The sequence below is a fragment of the Ambystoma mexicanum genome, chromosome 7p (genome assembly GCF_040938575.1).
Source record: "Ambystoma mexicanum isolate Mex_15411 chromosome 7p, UKY_AmexF1_1, whole genome shotgun sequence".
Classification (NCBI taxonomy): domain Eukaryota; kingdom Metazoa; phylum Chordata; class Amphibia; order Caudata; family Ambystomatidae; genus Ambystoma; species Ambystoma mexicanum.
The window spans coordinates 628943162-628955550 of record NC_090939.1 but is presented as its reverse complement, the minus strand read 5'-3'; the positions used below and the strand labels follow the sequence as shown (position 1 = coordinate 628955550).

The 12389-nt window shown below is 44.7% G+C and overlaps 1 protein-coding gene across 1 annotated transcript in view; it reads right to left on the bottom strand.

The window, feature by feature from the left end:
* Nucleotides 1–374: 374 nt before the first annotated feature.
* COA5 (cytochrome c oxidase assembly factor 5) overlaps nt 375–12389 on the bottom strand; it is a 132983-nt gene continuing 120968 nt past the window's right edge. The window contains exons 2-3 of the mRNA XM_069636657.1: nt 6929–7012; nt 375–2914 (exon numbers count right to left, since the gene is read on the bottom strand). Coding sequence (XP_069492758.1) covers nt 2873–2914; nt 6929–7012 — 126 coding nt within the window. The 3' untranslated portion in view covers nt 375–2872. The remainder of the gene's footprint in view (nt 2915–6928; nt 7013–12389) is intronic.

Here is a 12389-nt window from a genome sequence, read left to right as displayed (position 1 = left end):
GTGCAACCTGCAGTTTTATAGAAGCAGCGTGCATTGTAAATATTGTGTTAAGTAAAAACTGCAAAACCCATTCGTTTAAATTTCATTTTAAATACAGAAACGAAGTTATTTATTAATTTAACCGTAGATGCTTCGACTGTCTCAAATACTGTGACAAACCATATTCAACCTGGCATAGAATATTCATTATCGTAAAGTTAGGGAACTTGTTTATCAATTAATGAGTAGCCCAAGAATGGTGTTCTAACGTGTCCCTCCACTTAGCAGCAATTATCTATCCACTCAAGTGACAGTGCTACATAAGGACTTAGCAAAAATATGTGGGAGCGGTCACAGTGTGGCAAGGATCAACTGAAGACTTGAGACAAAAAACGTCAGTTTTGCCCGTTTTATTCTCGTAAATCAGGGGTGGTAGCGGTCATAAAGGGAATATTGGGAGTAAACTAAAACGTAACTAGGACGTATCAACAAACAACAGTGCAAGGGTAGTTAAGGGATACAATGAAACAGTGAAAGGGTATTCTGATTTTAACAGGACCTACTGCCCCGAGTTCAGGTTTCTATAATCTACCACAGTCCAAAGACAGGGCTTTATCACCCTTGAGATTTGTTTGCATAACGATTTGTATTTGTAGAGCGCATGTTCAGTGCCTTAGAGCCCAGATAACAGATCAGATTTGTGTTACCTAACTCAATGGCATTTGTATAGACACAGAGGTTCTGTTAAGCAATCCCAGAACACTTCTTCAAAACTCCTGGTGCTGTAGGGTTCACCTGGACGTATGCATGGACATCTCAGAGTACAATGACACGCTTCCTCCTCCCCCCCCCCCGGCCCATCCCCCATCCTTGGTAGATGTTAAGGCTGTAGCCATTCTTCTTTCCACCAGCCAAGGACGATGCAGTATCAAACATGCCCCTGAATCAGGCTCACAATCTCCAGGTGTTCATGTGATGGGATTCTGACCCAAAACAGGCTTGCCTCCTCCAACATGCTCTGGTTTAAACCATGATTTGGGCGTTGGCCCCCAACAGATTATTGGGCAAGGTTATTCATCTGCAGAACCTAAGACTGAACTACCTCCTTCCGTAGGAACAGCTCCCCCTCACTTATCTTCCCCCTCTCTTCCCAAATCATCTTGCTACCTCCTCTCCTGATGTTTCCCTCACTCCTTCTCAACCTGTGCGTTGGTCTCCTCTCCGATCCTCCAGATTTCCATTGTGTACCCAACCTCCTCTGTCCTCTGACCATCTACCAATCTTTGCCTATTGCTTCCCTTTTGCTACTTGCCTTCTTGGAATGCTGTCCTGCTTCCCTTACTGCCTGCTTGGCTCTGGCACTTTTTAGACAGCAGTACCGAAGTCATTTGAATTTCTGTCTGGGGATTGGTTGGAGCAGGCTTCTTCCACCTCTACCTCAGGTCTCTTGCCTAATGCTCTCAGAAATCTTAGGTGCGTCTTGTATGTTGTCTGCCAATCTACCCTTTTTTTCCCCTGGGTTGGAGGTTCAGAAGACCAAAAGCTTAAAATGAATTGGTTTCTTGGGATCTGGTTGCCTCAGCCAGCAGGTGCTTCCCTGCGGCTTCTCACCTGCAGGCCTCTCCATGTGAATACAGGGTACAGTTCGTCCATGAGCCTCCCGCTGATAACTCCTTGCGAGTAAGCATGTGAGTGAGTCAGTGGGTTGTCTCACTGACTGCGGGATCCAGTGATCCTTTCTCCCAAAGATTCCTTTGTAGTCAGTGGTTCCCATGCTAGGAACGTTCGAGTGAGACCTCATTTTCCCTTTGTGATTCTCCTTATATATATGTATTGGGGTGACCCTGCTAAATAACCTGTGAGAGGAGAGATGCTCTGGGGAAATGTCAATCATGCTGCCTTCACGGTCTGCATCGTGAAGCAAGCAGTGTTCCCTTCAATCAATTGTTCTCTATGGTGAGAGCACCTGCATAATATACATACCTGCTCCTTTGGACACAGTGGCTTTCAATATGTTGAATAATGTGTGCCAACATGCTGTTTTGTGGTTGTTTGAGAGCGCTCTGACACGATGAAAACATGAAGAAATGGCAAAAGAAAATTGCTTTTAAGCCAGCTGCAGTAAATTGTGTATGACAGGGAATACAATGGGTGTCGATTGGAATGCATGCATCCTGGGATACTCTACCTCAATGATCCCAACCTTCCCATCCTCTCCTGGGACTGAAAACATCTTGCAAAAAGGGTGTCTGTAAGCGAGCTGCAGAGCACACTGACCTGGACTTTGTTGCTAAAAACAAAAGAGGTGATGGCTGGAAGGTTTTGAATTATTCTGGACCTCTGGCACTGCTCTGGGCAACCCTCTAGACCATTGTTCTTTACCTGCCAAGACATTAGAGAAAGAGGAGAGTAAGCAAATTAGGCATGGTCCCACCCAAAAAGTGGCAGTCCAGCCTAAAGTGCTTGGCCACACCCCTTCTGGACGAGACCCCAAGTATCCCCAGACATGTTTCAGCCAGCACTCTCCAGCATTAATAATAACAACATCTTTGGAATAAACTATTGATTAAAAAAGGCTATTATTAAATCCATTGCTCTCCACCTTCCAGGCTACGAAGAGATTCATTTGTATCCTCTGTACAGCATTTCTTAGAAATATATTGTAATAGATCATATTTCCTACTCAATACTCCAAATCGTGGACAAAACTTGGGTTGACAATAATTTGCATATAACTTCTGTAAGCATAACAGGTTTCTTTTACTACATGAGCATAGTTGTTTGACAGCTTGGGAAAGTATAATTTCTCTAGGTTGAAGTGCATGCTTCAATTATTTGCAAGTTTATTGATGTGTTGGTCACAATGTAGGGAGAGTCATTCTCTGCAATTCAATCAGTATCCTTTCCGTCCTCGAAATCTTGCTCGGTTATCCAACTGCAAAGTAAGACAAAATTAGGTTAGTTGTGTTTTGGGCAGCTTATCACTGTATATAACAAATGCATACATAAAACAGGTTCGGCGGTTGTTAAGTATTAAGGGTCAGTACATCTACACTTTCAATTAATGATTTTTTGCAAATAAGTGCCACGATGCCCATGTGTAAGGATTGGAAGAACATGTCATCTGTAGGTTGGATTATGGTAGAGCTTTCACTACATTGTGAGAAACCTAAAGGTGTCTCCCTGTCTGGTCCCCGGGGATCTGTCATCCAGGTGGCCAGGACACAGCCATTGCTTTTGGATCCAGTTCCTGGGGGTGGACCAGTGTGGGAGGATTATCTGGATGGGGGTCCTTGGGGAGTGGGAGACCGATGGGTGGGACGCGGTATTCCCCCCCTTCTCCAAACACCTTTTCCCCATTCTACCATGTAGGATATTCCAAACACTGCCCCCTCCCCTTTTCCTACATGAACATTTTCGCACAAAACAGACTAACAGCACAGCTGTTTACTTGATACACACCGGACGGCCCTTTCCCTTCCCCACAGGGATAAAAAGTGGAGCACGAGATCACCATACGAGCAAGGCAGACCGCACGATGTGAGAGCTAACTCAGCACGGCAGTCCAAGAGAAGGAGAAAGACTGCACGAGTCGAGAGGTTACCAAGGGGAGAAATGACCTTGTCCTTATCGACTGAGACCTGTGAAGCCTCCAGAGACAGAATTGTAAGGGCGCAGACAATAGCCAGCATGTGTTGCAGCATATGTCCACAGTACCCGGGCTGACAGCCAAGCTGGGGAGAGACGCATGGCCCAATGGTATCAGTCTTGACTCTACCAATAAGAAAGCAAAGCGGTTCATCACAGCCGGTGAGTCAAGGGCAGAGCCGATAAAGAATCCAACTCTGTTGAACAAAATTAGCAAACTGCTAATCGAACTGTGAATGAACAAAGAACAGTTAATATAAAGAAAGGGGAAAGCCAGCATAACGGAATCAAACACTGCTTGCTTGTTCATTTGAGAAATGCTAGCCGTTTACCTTACTATTTGAACTACAGTAAAAGGCGAAAGGGGGTCAAAGTCGTCATACGGGGCTCTTGTCAAATCCTCCATATAGTTGAAAGGCTTTGACCGGCACTAAGGTGAAGAATCCCGCATGGTATGAAAAGTACACAAACTGTTTAAGGTTGGCAAGAACGAACCCGCAGGAGGGAAACTGGTCATTGAAAAGGGGTCCAAACCCAAAGGAGGGAGCTACAGGGGTGGAAAGTCATCACCCAAAGTTTGTTGAGAAAGAACTGTTTGATTAGTCGAGTACGACTGTGAAGGGTGTGTAACCGGAAGAGGGGGACCCAGGGGTGGAGCCGTCGCCCCACAACCATACGTGGTACAGAACTTTTGTGTTTGTTTGTTGAGACTTTCGGGCCTCAAAGCCACATGCATTTTTATTGGAAAGAGACTTTAACTATCGTAGAACCTGTTAGCTGGTGCAGAACTGTCGGCTCGTGCTGGGAGGAAGCTCGAGTATGTTCTGTGCTCAGGAGACTCACCTAGTTCTGTGCTGAAAAAGTGGGTAAGGGAGACCCCTGGCAATCACATCCCGATGTATTATTTGTGAGAGCAACATTTTTTTGCATTGAAAACCCTATCCCACACTCTTTCTGTAATTAGTTGTAAGGATTTGGCAATATATATATATTTTTTTAGTATAGGCCATTTTACTTTTTCGAGGCGCCATGAGGACAGCCTTATTTTTCATTTGATGGTCGGCGCTTGCTTCCATCTTAGACTTAGATTTAAGTTAGGCGTTTTCCACCCTACCTTTACAAGTTTAATAAACACCCTTGAACTGTGATCACGTGTGTCTGTCTTTACTGTTGCCACCATGAGTTCCTTACAACATGAAAAATCAATGCCCTTCAAGGCAATGATGGAACTAAATGGAACAAAGCACATTCATGGTGTCATCTTATGAAATGTCAGATAAAATGTATCAACAAATATTATAAAAAACAACGTGTTGCAACACCAACTGGCGTCTTCACCCAAGCAAAAGCCAATTACCGGATCTGCCAAGTACAGTTTATATTTGCACAGCAGAGGTTCTGAATATTAAAAACGAGGCTGGACATCTTAAGTTCACCCTGGTTGAACAAGAGTTGTTTCATTACATTTTGGGAGCTAGTCTTTTTTTTAAAATAAATTGGTGGACAGGGTCAAGAGGTACCTTTATGGCATTTTGGTACAGGTTACCTCGCAACCACCATTTCTTTTGGGAAATATCCAAGTTTGTATTTATGCATTTAAATGGGTCAACTTTGTCCAGTGCTAGTGGCAGTTGCTGATCTTGTCTTGGAAACTACACAGCCAGATAAGGTTTCGTCAGATCTTTAATTACCAAGATTGGGAGTTGTAGGCTGAAGAGGAGTTATGCGAGTTGCAGCAAGGAAACATTTGAGTTCTTTCATAATCACAAGGTTCAGGAATTTGTCTGCTATGCAGAATTAACCCAATACACCTTGTTTTTAAGAGGACTTCATGAAAAGATTCAGGTTAAATTGTCAAGAGCAGTGGGTCGCCGACCTTCCAATGACTATTTGGGCTGGTTCTACAAATAGTTTTTCTGATGCAAGAGGAAGAAATAAGAAAGCTAGAAAATTAAAACTTTGGGAAGATCATTGCCTTGCAAGGGTTTGTTCTATGAAAATCAGACCGAATCCGAGCATTGCCATAATTATTGGATTCAGACTAGCCTATGCAGATCACTTCTGTCACAGGTCTATTTAAAAAGGTAAAGAGAAGCCATCAGAAGGGACTTTCATTGTGTCTTTGTTGTGGGAAATAGGCACAGCTTGTACAAGGCTCAAGTGACTATAGACCGCGCTGCAGATTAAATTATATTGGCATCCATGCAAAGTGAATACTCAAGAGTTCAGCTAACATCGAAAAATTAGCATTGCCTTCTGATTTCTTTTTAAATATGATGTTTATGGGAGTCAGTGGTTAAAGGTGTAACCATTTTATAAAATGGACTGCACGGTTAGTTATCATAGTGTCCTCTTTTTATTAGGTCAGCTGCTCAGCCGATGCTGGCTATTGGGATCCACAGGTTGGACAAGAAGAGGCAAAAGCTTCCAAGAATTCTTTTGTGGCGGATAGTAATTACTGATGCCTCAGTAGTTCCATCCTTATTGGATGTTTTCCAGAAACCTCTCAACCATGTTCTTCTGCCTCACAAGGGGTATGATTGTGCTGCTGATCTATGAGCAGGCTCTTGGGTTGCATGTGGGTAAATGTATACATATGAAAATGAGAAAGAGACATAAAAGGAATATTCTCAAGATATTTATGGAATTATCTTTTTGTTCCTTCCATTTCCTCAACTTCCACTTTAATATCTTTAATATTTTTTGTATCCAAAAGGCAACACAACTGCACCAAGATTTTGGTATTGGGTTTTACACAGGGCCCTACATTTGGTTACAAAAACAAAAATCAAACTTGACGAATTAGATTTTTATATGGAGTAACACATATTATCCACCCATTTTGATGGTGCAACTGTGAGCCATTTGGGGTAGGCTATTGGACTGCATTTCTATCTAAGTAAGAGACAAAACAACCCTGTTTGAGGAAATAAGGAGCTGGGCCATTAAAGGGTTTGAGTCAGAACATAGGAGCATGTGATACCTGTAGCAGACGTTCAGCCTGCCAATTTTGTTTCTAACAACCAATATAATATCAAATTTCGCATTTTATGCAATGATCTCGACTATGCAGATCACAACTGTGCAGCAGAAAAGCAGTGCGAGAAATTTTGCTCAAAGCACAGGAGCAAAAGGTCATCAAAACAGAGATCCAGGCACACAGGAAAGACTACAAATAAGTGCAGGGTTAAAGGCCATTGCACAAATAATGTTAGGTAATCTGAAAATACTTTCCAAGTTACAGTTAATAGGCTTCTTCTAAACAAGGGGCTGCAGTAAAAGATAATATTTAACTACTTACAATTGATCGTTTGCATTCGAAAAAGGTCACTTGCAAAGCTCTACAGTGTCCTTCCTTTAGACATTCTTTGGGGCTTTTTCCTTCCTGTTGTAAGAGAGATGGCATAGTATAACTCTGTCAGGTTTTACTACATGCATGTAAACATCAAGGAAAATCATGCAGGAAAAACGTGTTTATTGAGGAAGTTTGGGGAGTTGAGGTTTTTGTCTAACGGTGCTTTTCCAGTTAGGGCGACGTAAGGCGTCCATTTGAAATGTTCTTTGTTTGATCACATTGCATGATTTGTGCATTACAGTTAATTAGCCTAAACTGAATAACACAGTGTTCTCTATTTTGCGAGAGGAACACAAGAGGATCTGGGCCTCTAAGCAGTCCATTTATAAATAGTGGTCAACCTGCTTGGTTTGACAGGCGTCTAATCAGCTTGCAACGTTTAATTAAGCATAAAATAGCAATATTATAAATTCCAGTAAAATAAGCAAAACATCAATTAAGTACAATTCCTTTTCCTGCCTTCCGGTCCAGCAATAAAGCAACTGGAAAATACAAAAACAAACCACACATGTTTTAAACCTACACATCATCTTCAAACATACCAGTTGAACTAGCTAATAAACATGTAACGTATATGTTCCACTAGCAGCCAGAGGTTTTGATGTGGTACAGTCATGGTGGGTGGATATCGGAATCTCTGTGTGGATCCTCTAAAATTATGTCCTCAATGCAGTATGCTTGGTAGTCACCATATTCTTTAGTGGCATGGGTCCTGTTCAGCCCACATCCTCTTTCTCAAATCAGCATACAATCTAATAGTCTCCAACTCATTTGTGGATTTCCATTCCATCGCTATTTGTCTTTTTGCCAAGACCAAGCCAAGATAGATGCACTTAATTTCCCATGTTTTCAAATAGGGATTAAGCCTAGTAAGCATAGCTTTATAAATGAGGATAATGGCCATTCAGAGAATCTTGCCAGGCTTTGCACAACCGCTTCCCAAAATGTACGTACATAAGTGCAGTCTCAAAGCATATAAAAAAGAAAAGTTAGAGAGCCGCAGCCACATTCACAACATGCACCGGATTAATTAGGTTTGAATTTATGTAATTTGGTGGGGGTCATATATTGTTTGCAAGCAGATGTAAGAGGTGGTTTAAGTCCTCCTTGTATATTTCTTCGATATTTGCACACATTCCAATTCCCAGGTAAGGGAAAGGGGGAGACTTAATTGGAATGGGAGATTGCTTGGAGCAATCATGGAGCTCACTGTAATAGGATATAGTTCAAATGTAGACCAATTTATACTTAACCCTGAACCAAGGCCAACTTGCTCATCTGTTCAAGAATAGCATGGTAGGATGTTACAGGTTTCCTTACATATTATAAAATGGCATCCGTGTATAGAGATATAACATGCAAGTTGAATCCTATCTAAAACCCCATTTCTTGGAATTTCTTGCTAATCAGGTTTGCCAGGGGTTATGTCACGAGAGAGAGTAAATATAAGAGGTGATAAAGGGTATCCATGTCAAGTTCCACGAATTATATTCCAGCTAAGCGAATTGTCCTATCAAAATATAACCAGTTAATGCAATCAAACGCTTTGTGTGCATCCAGGCTAATTAATAATTCCCTATTTGCCCCTGTGTGCATCATACCCTCCATTATCAAAAATAAATTACGAATATTGGTCAACATAGTCTGGTTGAGAATAAATCCGGGTTGATCTTCATTAATTACTTTCCCATTTGCATCCTGGAGTGGGGGTGGCAGAGGGCCTCCTAGCCAGTCAGTGAGCATAGAATGCAGCCTCTAACTCCTGCCATTTGGCACGCTCCGAGTCCCAAGAGCAGTGGGAGGCTACCATATTCCCTGCTGGTGTAAGCCTGCATGCCCTTCCCCCAGTCCCCTCCCTAAATTCAATCTCCAAAACCCCCACCCCAACCCCTGCCTCACTTACCTGCAGCTGCCTTGTCCCTTGCTGGCATCCGAACACTTTGTGTTCCGGCACTTCCCTGCCGCGGCAATGGCCAACATGGAAAGGAAGAAGGGACTTCTTGTAGTTCCCTTCTCCTTTGACCATGTGTGATGAATTCTATGGATCCCTCACAAAATCCCTGCCTAACGTCTCCTCTCAGGTGGCCTGGGAAAGGCAGATGCTTCCTGATCCTGACCTCGGGGGAGGATCATCAGGGAGGGGAAAAGGCTCAGGGAGGTAAAAGGAAGAAGTGGTACAAATGCCAAAATACATAATCGCCTGCTGCCACGATAATCTGACTGTACCGCTGATTGAACATCTAAATGTGGGGAAAATCAGCCAAAGCTCCTGTGGTATAAAGGTGTATAAAAACCGAATCGCAAACCCATATAGCTAAGTATTCCTCCAACTCGAAAGAATGAAACAGAGGGAAGTCTGTAAATAATAAACAGCAAAAGTTTAGAACACCTTTTTCCTCGTTTTAAACCAAATTGGTAAATGATACTATTTCTGAAGTGAATGTTGTAGGAAACAGAAGACAAATTAACAAAACACAAAGGTGAGGAAATTGGTTAACATCAAAAGGTGGAGTTCGGAAGGCGGCGTACAAGATCAGAGGGACAGAATCATGATGCGATGGAGACTGCAGGAGGAAGCCAGAGTAGTAGGGTAGGGTGTGCCTGTGGGTGTGTGAAGAGCGATTCCAATGGGGTGTATCAAGAACACCTGTAGCATCTTGACAATATAAGATAGAACGAGAAAGGAAGGATTAGAATGAAAAGTGCAGGAAAGTCAGTTGGAAGGAATGCAGAAAGGAAGTGGAAGGATGCAGGCATAAGGAGCTGGTGGGGCATATCTCTGGTAACTCACCTTTAATAAAGAAGTAGAATCTACCTACATGCCTCTGAAAATTACTATGGACGTGGCTGCGAAAAAAAAAGCCGCACCAGCATGCAAACCGGAGAATCTGATAGCGTAATAGCTAGCCATCGCCTCGAGGAAATCGGTGATACCAAGAATGGTGGTGATCCCACAGGGCCTGACCTATAGGAAGGTACAAAAACATGTGGCATGAGGCCCTGTCCCAAAGGGGGTAGTTACTCACACAACCACAGCAAGAGGTGACTGTTGGGAAGGGTTAGAGGAGTGGACCAAGCATTGTACTACAATGATATTAATGTATGCAACAGTGACTGGTTCCACGGCTGCCAAGCGTTGGTGTTGACTAGCAACAGGACACACTAAAGATGACGGATGCAGAGTGCAGATGGAAGCATTAGAGGAGTGAACCTAGCAGCAGGGGTGTTGCTAGGTCTGGAAAAGATCAGGGGCTGAGCTAAGCTCTGGACAGGCGGGACTCGGGGCTAGCTAGCCTTTTGGTTGTAGCCCCTGAGCGGCCACGTTTCCACATTGGAACTACAAATCCCATTGTTCCATGGGATTGTGTGTGCATGTAGCACGAGCGAGCAGCCAGGCCTCTTAAGGAGACCGTCCTGCCCATGTCAGGTGCTGGTAATTGCTTTCCTGATGTAGGGGAGGAATGGTCCAAAAGACCCTCCTTGCCTACATCCCATCCCCAGGTGAGGGCCATGGCTCATTGGGCGTCCCCTCAGACCACCCGGGCCCAGGTGGTTGGAGGGTTCATCCGCTGAAGACATTGCCCACACGTACTGAATTTAGCTAGGCCCAGAAACCATTTTGTCTATCAAAGATGGTGTGAGCCCAGCGCACTGTAGCGCGGCCCCCACCCTCGGAGAGTTTCAATTATCCCTGTCGCCGCAGCACCCTGGCAGATCCGCTGTGAGCCCGTTCCCACGAACAAGACGGACATGAGCTAGCATAAGATACTAACACTGGAACATTTCACAGTCCATAGTGTATCACTGCTCCCAGAGTGACCCGGTCAGCGAGGCCTGGGTGATGGGAAGATCTGTAGAATGGTCATCCGATGAAAGCAGAAAAATACCCAAATACGAATGTCAAAAACCACTTAATACGTGTATCCTTTCCATAAAACTACTTCTACTAAAGAAACCTGTAAAATTGTGTAATTATTGTAAGAAACGCATGTTTACATGACACCAGCAATGAAGGACCCACACCCCTGCAGGGGTGTGCAAATGATAAGGAACAAGTTACTTACCTGTAACTGTTGTTCTCCAGCATGGGTCTGGCATGGATTCACATGCTCATGAATATTCCCCGTCGTCAGGCTGGGAATCCTCGGTAAAGAAAAAACCAGTATCAGTTTCGTTTCTGATCTGTCTTTCGTAGTAATAACCAATCACTGGTCTCTGCGTCATACTGACCACAGCCAATGACTGCCCTCTACCTAAGCACCACCTCTGGCAGCCATCTTCAGATTTGGAAGCACGTGAAGTGGCAGTGTGACCAAGTGAAGAGCCGCAGAGGGGTAGGCGGGAGGGTTCGCATGTGAATCCATGCCAGACCCATGCTGGAGAACAACAGTTACAGGTAAGTAACTTGTTCCTTCTCCAGCATGGGGTCTGGCATGGATTCACATGCTCATGAATAAAGAATACATAGCAGTACACACATGCACAACCACGGGAGGTGGCAAAGGCTCAACATTAAGCATCACATAAACTCAACATTTAGCATCTTACCTCCTCACCAGGCTCACCTCAGGCGAACAGGTTGCGCAGCACTGCTTGGCCGACCCTGGACTCCTCCCTGGAATCCCGGTCGACGCAGTAGAATTTCGTGAAGGTGTGCGTCGACCTCCACGTAGCAGCCCTGCATATGTCCAGCAGGGGCACACCAGATAGGAACGCCGTGGTAGCTGCGATCGCTCTGGTGGAATGGGCTCTCGGACGGCCAGGCAGCGGTCGGTTTGCCAACCGATGACAGTACATGATACAGCCGGAGAGCCATCTGGAAATGGAAGCCTTCGAGAGAGCCTTCCCCTGATTGACAGGTCCAAAGTTCACAAAGAGTTGTGACGTCTTCCGAAAACACTTCGTGCGGTCTACGTAGAACTTCAGCGCTCTAGCCACATCCAGCGAGTGCAAAGTCCTCTCAGCCGGCGACGAAGGCGACGGGAAGAACACAGGCAACACCAAGGGTTCGTTGAGATGGAAGTCCGACGGCACCTTGGGCATGAAGGAGGGGTGCGTCCTGAGCACTACCCTTGTGTCGTGGAAAGTCAAGTACGGGGCCTTGCAGGAAAGGGCCTGGATCTCTCCCACTCGTCGTGCGGAGGTGATGGCCACAAGAAAAGCTGTTTTCCACGATAGAAACTTCAACGGGGCCGAGTGCAGAGGCTCGAACGGAGGTCCCATGAGCTTGGTCAGCACCACGTTGAGCTCCCACGCCGGGGCCGGAGCCTTCACCGGCGGGAACGATCTGAACAGTCCCTTCATGAACTCTTTCACCAGACGATGAGACCACAAGGACGTCCGCCCCGTGGTTCTGGTGTATCGGGAGATCGCAGCAAGATGAATCTTGATGGACGCGTGTGCCAGA